General features: G+C 34.1%; 1 protein-coding gene across 2 annotated transcripts in view; it reads left to right on the forward strand.

Moving 5' to 3' along the window:
* The first annotated feature begins 309 nt into the window (after positions 1-309).
* LOC106457011 (cyclic nucleotide-gated cation channel alpha-3-like) overlaps positions 310-8,128 on the forward strand; it is a 165,450-nt gene continuing 157,631 nt past the window's right edge. For both annotated transcript variants that reach the window (XM_022382823.1, XM_022382824.1), the window contains exon 1: positions 310-2,627. In XM_022382823.1, the coding sequence (XP_022238531.1) occupies positions 1,313-2,627 (1,315 nt within the window). In that variant the 5' untranslated portion in view covers positions 310-1,312. The remainder of the gene's footprint in view (positions 2,628-8,128) is intronic.

Below are 8,128 nucleotides of genomic sequence, written 5' to 3' on the forward strand. Positions count from 1 at the left end.
GATTAGTAAACTCCCCAGAGCGTATTCCGTGAAAAAAAAAAAAACAATAATCGAAGTGTAGGATTCACGATGTTTCTAGTTCAGTTTATACACACTCTCTGTACACATAACATGTACTATCTAATATTAGTGTTAGTAGTTATCAAAAAGAGACTTTCAGTGCGATAAGCAATACAAGTTTTTCATCTTTTAATACAGTTCACCCCTTACTAAGAGTGGGCTTATCCCAGCGCCTGCCTCGAGAACAGCGCGAGCTGCCAGCTGCACAGGATGGTCTAGCTGTTCATTTATTTCCCGTGACATTCAGACTGCTCGGTCTTTCGAGGTTCGGCATGTTTTCTAGTAATGCGCAGCTCGTTTAATCAAGATATCACCCTTGCGTCGAATTTACGTGGATCAGTTTTGTAAAACTCTTTCAGCGGGATACAGTGTTGCAAATATCTGTGATCACCAAAGTGTGCAGTAATAGCCAAGCACGCCTTTGTTAAGTCGTATTTTCCATGAAACGAAGCAGATGCCGCTGGAAGCAGACACTACTGTTGATGACATTGTGCCTGGACAGTTGTAATTCACTGAAGTGTGAAATACAAAGAGATGATCCTGCAGGTTAAGAATTACAAAAAGCTTATTGATATGAATCCAGAATATTTCTAAGTTGTGTTGGCAAAACTGACTTTCAACATCCCAGCCGGAAGAAGTTTTTTAATAAACTGCATAGACCAACCTCTACAATTGTGAACAATTGTTTAATTTAAAATAAAAAGATCTATGGCTTGATAACACGTGTAAGTCAGGACTATTTAAAATAACCAACAGAGCAGTAAATGCAACAACGAGAATAGCTTGAATATTAACCTTAACGTACAGCTACTACGTACACCAGTTTTTATGGGTAGAAAGTTTGGAAGAATAGCCGTCTCATATACCATGAAGCAACTGCAACACCAGAATTTTGGGGCAGTATTTTATAAAGTAGAGGCTAAACATGTGTGGTGTTTTTCTTTCTTTGCTTTTATGTGCTATTTTATAGACAATTGACATAATGATTAGAACCCAGAAGATAGTTTTTGAAAATTTGTTTTCGTTGTTTTGTCCTGAACTTAGGAAAAGCTATTTACTATTGGTATTACTATTATTGTGTTAAACGGAAATACTCGTTGAAATAAAACCTGTATTGATTACATAATTGGGTGAACTGATAGCATAGAATAATATCATAACAATTATTTAAGTAGTGAATGCTAATAAGTTGATTTCTGAGATAGATACCTTCCTTACGTGAGAGTGGAGTAAGACATATATCTATATTGTTATGAAACGGTTAACCATTCCAAATATGAGGAATAATCGCGATCCAGGGAAAATTGTGAAATATACACCCTATACCAAGCAAGATCAGCAACTGGATGATGACTTGGATGAAATAGCAGTTGTCAGCAGCGCAGCACCGGAAAATGTTAAATACGGAAGCGGAGCGTTAACCGCTAACGGACCTCGCGTGGTCCCAGGCATCATCACCTCAACAGGGACTGAACGTACACGCCTTGTGTCCGAACAACGGGTAATTGTCAGCACTCCGCGACAACCCACCGTTTCACCAGTATATTCTACCAAATCATCAGAAAATTTAAAGATGAAATCAGCATCAAGACAAAGTCTTCTGGAAAGCATGGCCAACAAGTTCCATACAGGGGACCTGAAGCGGAGATCACGTGACTCCATGGCTTTCGTGAATAAAGCTCACATCAACTCTGACTTGGAAATTCCTCGTAAAACAAGAGAACAGAGAAGAAAGGAAATAAAGCGCGAATTTGAAAAATGGGAAACGTCAACATCTGGCAGCGATAGAAGTGTCTGTTCTTGGACTTTCGTATTTGATCCATCAGGTAGACTTTGCTATTATTGGTCCATGATTGTAAGTGTTGCTTTCCTCTACAATTTCTGGGTGATGATCTACCGTTTTGCCTTCCAAGAAATAAATAAGAAAACTATCTTGGCTTGGCTTACTTTGGATTATATTGCAGATTTTCTGTATGTTCTTGACATCTGTTTTCACTTTCGAACTGGTTATTTAGAAGAAGGAGTCTTACAGACGGACTATGAGAAACTTAGAAAACATTACATGAACTCAACCATGTTCTACATTGACTGCCTTTGTCTACTTCCATTAGATTTTCTATATCTATCTATCGGCTTTAACTCGATTCTTCGGTGCCTACGTCTTGTAAAGATCTATCGCTTCTGGGCTTTCCTCGATCGTACAGAAAGACACACCAACTACCCTAACGTCTTTCGAACTCTCTCTCTTATTCATTACCTCCTGGTGATATTTCATTGGAATGCTTGTCTGTTTCACATCATCTCAAAAAATGGTGGGTTTGGAACACGTGATTGGTTTAATCCGCGAGATGAAAACTGTAACGATGTCCTTTGTGAGTATCTTCACTCCTTTTATTGGAGTACGCTGGCCTGGACCACCATAGGAGACCTTCCCCGGCCGAGGATCCGAGGAGAATATATGTTTCTTGTACTGGAACTTGTATTTGGGTTGTTTCTTTTTGCTGCTGTCTTAGGCCACGTGGCTAATATTGTCACAAACGTCAGTGCCGCCAGAAAAGAGTTTCAAGGTAAGTTGGTCTTCTTAAAATTATGTTTTGAATGAATTGTTTTTTGATTTTCATTCGATTAAAACTTTTGTTAACAACCATTAATACATAAGCTTATAACTAGTAATAAAATATAATTAATATACCTTGATGATACTCAAGATTCTCGTAGAATCAAGCAACGGATAAAACACAGGGCAGGAAACGCGATCACTTGAGCACTTTTGGAAATTAAATAATTTTTCTTCAGAAACACGTAGGGTTTTTGCACTATATTATAACACTACTTCTTAGAGCCTCTTTTGACAAGTTGGTAAAAAAATAGAGATTTTTACGTATTCAGAGTTGTTTGTTCGCTTTAAATCACATCTGCTAGTTAAAACTCTTCATTTCATTGATGTGATATGACATTCAGAATGTCATTGTTTTTGCAAACTATTAATCGGCGATAACATATACAGGTACCGTGAAGTATCTAAAATGTAATTTACTTAAAGAGAACATTGGAACTAAGGTATTATTATTTAGAAGTTAGCTGCATGAAGTAGTGATAAAGACTTCTATATGTGAGTTACAATATTGTCGTCTTTAGAACATGATACTGTAACTTACATATACAAGTCGGTTGTATCTAACGATAATAAATACATTATGATACTATAACTTACGCATACAAGTTGATTGTATTTAATTGTAATAAAGACATCGTGGTAATATAACTTACGCATACAAGTTGATTGTATCTAATGGTAATAAAAAACAAGATTCTTATAGCAAAAACACGTAGTATCAAAAATGTTTGGTAAATCACCTTCAGTAAACCCTGGTACTTTAAGGTATAGATACAAAACAATGTCAAGAAGTTAACTGTAAGTAAGGTTCACTTGTATACTTTAATATTGCAGATATTATCAAAAAGTTAGTTGTAAACAATGCTCAAGTGTACACTATAATATTACCGCTTATGTGAAGAAGTTAGTTGTAAACAGTGTTCGAGTGTACACTATGAAACTATAGTTTATGTGAACAAGTTAACTATAAACAATGTTCGAGTGTACACTATAATATTACCGCTTATGTGAAGAAGTTAGTTGTAAACAATGTTCGAGTGTACACTATGAAACTATAGTTTATGTGAATAAGTTAACTATAAACAATGTTCCAGCATACACTATGAAACTATAGTTTATGTGAACAAGTTAACTATAAACAATGTTCGAGTGTACACTACGACACTATAGTTTTATGTGAACAAGTTAACTATAAACAATGTTCCAGTATACACTATGAAACTATAGTTTATGTGAACAAGTTAACTATAAACAATGTTCGAGTGTACACTATGATACTACAGCTTATGTGAACAAGTTAGTTGTAAACAATGTTCGAGTGCACACTATGACACTATAGTTTATGTGAACAAGTTATTTGCAAACAGTGCTCACGTGTACACTATGAAACTATAGTTTATGCGAACAAGTTAACTATAAACAATGTTCGAGTGTACACTATGACACTATAGTTTTATGTGAACAAGTTAACTATAAACACTGTTGGAGTGTACACTATGATACTACAGCTTATGTGAACAAGTTAGTTGTAAACAATGTTCGAGTGCACACTATGACACTATAGTTTATGTGAACAAGTTATTTGCAAACAGTGCTCAAGTGTACACTATAATATTACCGCTTATGTGAAGAAGTTAGTTGTAAACAATGTTCGACTGTACACTATGATACTACAGCTTATGTCAAGAAGTTAGTGCAAACTATGTTCGAGTGTACACTATGACACTATAGTTTATGTGAACAAGTTATTTGTAAACAGTGCTCACGTGTACACTATGAAACTATAGTTTATGTCAACAAGTTAGTTGTAAGCAATATGATCTTACAGCTTATGTCAATAAGTTGATTTTAAGCAATGCTGGATCGTACACCGTGATATTACCACTTATATCAAGAAGTTAGTTGTAAACAATGTTCACGTGTACACCTTGGTGTTTCTGGCCTCGTCTAAAAATTGATTTTAAGCTATTTTAATACTATGTTCAAGTAGCCAGCATGGTGCTTGTGATATACATAAGGTTATAAGTATGTAAAATAATGAATCTTGTTGTAAGCTTCGTTCATAGACAGCACAAAACCATCACTTCGAGTGTCAATTTTGAAACATTAATAGCTCAATCTTATAAATGTTATGCTGAAATCAACTATTTAAAGACGCTTATTAAAAATAACTCTAACAGGCACATCTTTCTGCATCTTTATATCTAAACAATTCTTTATTCAAACATAACTTGAAACATCACATCAAATTCGAAAGGTACATCTTGTGCTTAGAACTGTAGTGAATAAATATATTTTCACGAAATATAAACCTCCGATAAAAGCACATCCTTAAATAAAAGACAACATGTTTCTTTCAAAATATCGTTTTACTTATTAATGTCGTGCTTTCAGTTGTTAGTTGTTGTTTTTATTTCAGAGGTAACATAATGGCTAATATAAATCGTGTGAAGTGTGGAAGACTAGGATGTAACAAAAGGAGCTAAACGACATACAATGCAACTTGTAGCCCACTCTTCAATTTTAGGACCAAAATAACAATAAAACTCACTTGTGATTGTTTGTGTTCATATAAAATACTGAAAAAAACACACTATACATATCGTGTTACACAGCATTGTGTTCATTGTAAATTTATATTAAATGTTAGTACTTGAAGGTTTTTTAATTTTAATGAACGATCACGTGCATTTCATCTTTCCTTAAAGCAAAGGAGAACCGTGAAAGGATTGTTTAAATTTTACATCCATGTGAAGAAACATGGTTATGAATGTCGTGCTCTCCAGACATTTGTAGAGTATATCTAATGCAAATAGATTTAAGAATACGTTTGCTAAAATATTTGCAGTTTTTTCAGTTTTTGAAATCGAACTTTCTAAAATTAAGGTCCTGAATGTGATTAAAACTCTTATCATTTTTCTGTGTTTATACTTGTCGTTATAGCTACAAAATCTCACAATAATCTTAAGTTATTGTATCTTTAAGTTGAGTTTGTTGTTAGTTTATGTAGGTAGTTCAACTAAGGTAGATTATTACGACGTCTTCATGTGTTGTAGATAATTGAACTATGTGTAGTGTTACGACGTTCTCATGTGTTGTAGATAGTTTGATTACTACATATAGAGTATTATGACCTCTTCCTGTGTTGTACGTAGTTTGACAACATCTAGCGTTGCGACCTCTTCATGTATTGTAGATAGTTTGACTACTACGTATAGAGTATTATGACCTCTTCCTGTGTTGTACGTAGTTTGACAACATCTAGCGTTGCGACCTCTTCATGTATTGTAGATAGTTTGACTACTACATATAGAGTATGATGACCTGTTCATGTGTTTCAGATAGTTTGACTACTACATATAGAGTATTATGACCTCTTCATGTGTTAACAAATAAGATCATGTTTTAAATTACATGGGAAGGGTCATGTAGATATATTGAATATAAACAAAACATGTCTAACCCAAGTCCGGCGACTGGGTGGAAGCTTGAGTATGGTTTCAACCTAGAAGGACTAGTATTGTGTTGTTATGTCATTGGTCCTTAAAGTGACGACATAGTTTATCATTCCCTCTCATATTTTATATTACAATACATCTTTCTACCTTTTTCTAAGAAGAAATATATAAAAACTTATTGTAATTATAGATCGAGTTTCCTTCTTTGTATAAAGCAATACCCCCAACCAGCGCGAAGAAGGTTTCTAAATTAGTTACTAAAACAACGTGATAGTCCAGGTACAAAAGTAAAAAAAATAGATAAATTTAAACCAATATTTCGATTGCAACTTTAATAATTTAAACGTAAGCCTTCTTGTTTTTGTAAACGCTTACTTCTTCTAATAACAAATTCAAAAGGAACAGCATGTTTAGAGATGTCGCTGTCACGAGCACCTGTTCCATAAAGTTAGTGGAACGTCAGTGAAATTATTTCTGTGAATTAATGTATTCATTTCTTTCATGTTGCTCTAAGCTTAACAGTTATGCCATCTGGCTTGATTTGGAATAGGTTTTACGTTTATTTGTTTGCCACTACAAACGAAAATACTGAAAAACAATTTAATCATTTTTACTTCTTTTCGATTTCCTGGGTTCCGTATTGTTCTATGGTCATTACCAAGATGATGACAAAAAATGTTGTTCATTAGTATTTAAAGAAAGAAATTGAATAGTTTAAACTATATTATGAATGAAGTTAAATATAAGTTTAGTGCAAGTCTTCAATGTTCAATAAATACAAAAAATAAGAACAATTTACAGTTATATATATATAATAATTTAATACATTTATTTCCGTTCCTGGTTAGCTATCTATAGTCATAACGGATAAATCTTGTGGTAATAGCACCCAAAAGCCCCCCAGTGGCACAGCGGTATGTCTGCTGACTTACAACGCTAGAATCCGGGTTTCGATTCCTATGGTGGGCGGATAAAATACTCTCTTTGCTCATTGATCCTATGTACATTACAGACGTGTAGAATGTGCAAATTAGAGCTGGGTTAGAGCTTTTACTTGTTTTAAGTCAAGGCATAAAATAAAGAAAATATATGAAACATATTTGAACATATATTACCTTTGAACTTTTTACAGATAGCTTTACAGATACCTTTGAACAGATAGCCAATTGTGTTGCTTTTTGCTTAATTACAAACAAAGAAGCAACTAAAAAGCGTTAGGGATATTCTATCTATCAAACAACATCCAAAAGTTAAAGAAGTTCACCATCATGGAAAATCAAAACAAGGGGGAGGGAGTGAATGATTAAACCCACAACGTCTCACCTCCTACTGCTTTTCGCTATCTGTGGGAAGTTATTTAAGTTTTAAAAGTAGAAACAGAACCACCCAAAATTTCTACAGTATAGAACTCCCAACCACCGCCCTTATAAGGGTCTAAAAAATGAAAACGAAACTAAGAAAACTTACTTATAAATTGTCGAAGATATATTCAAGTATGACACGAGAAAGCTGAGGCAGGCCCAGCTACTTGAAGTTGATATTTTCAGTTCCGGCATATTGAATAAAAAACTGTTTTTTTTTAATGAAGTTAGTTATTTAAAATCATCCTTGATAAACTAAGTAAGGAGGTTTCCATAACTGAAAGTTTATTATTAGAAATATGTCCATATTTATTATAAAAAATAGTGAAAATTTTTTGTATATCTCTATATCCATTATTTTCTAGTTTATTATAAAATAGTTATTACTATTTCATACCCTTAAAAATATTTTCAGTTGTGATATAATAATCCCTTTTAACAATACATTCAGAATAACATTATGGGGAGTAGGTAAGCCAAGGATGGGAAAATTCAATTTCCTTCCTTTATCAAAAGTGGGACACTCGACTCGCAATCTGAGGGTTGCGGGTTCGAATCCCCGTCCCACCAAACATGCTCGCCCTTTCAGCCGTGGGGGCGTTATAATGTGACGGTCAAGTAGCCTAAGAGTT

Source organism: Limulus polyphemus, unplaced genomic scaffold (assembly GCF_000517525.1).
Source record: "Limulus polyphemus unplaced genomic scaffold, Limulus_polyphemus-2.1.2 Scaffold281, whole genome shotgun sequence".
Classification (NCBI taxonomy): Eukaryota; Metazoa; Arthropoda; class Merostomata; order Xiphosura; family Limulidae; genus Limulus; species Limulus polyphemus.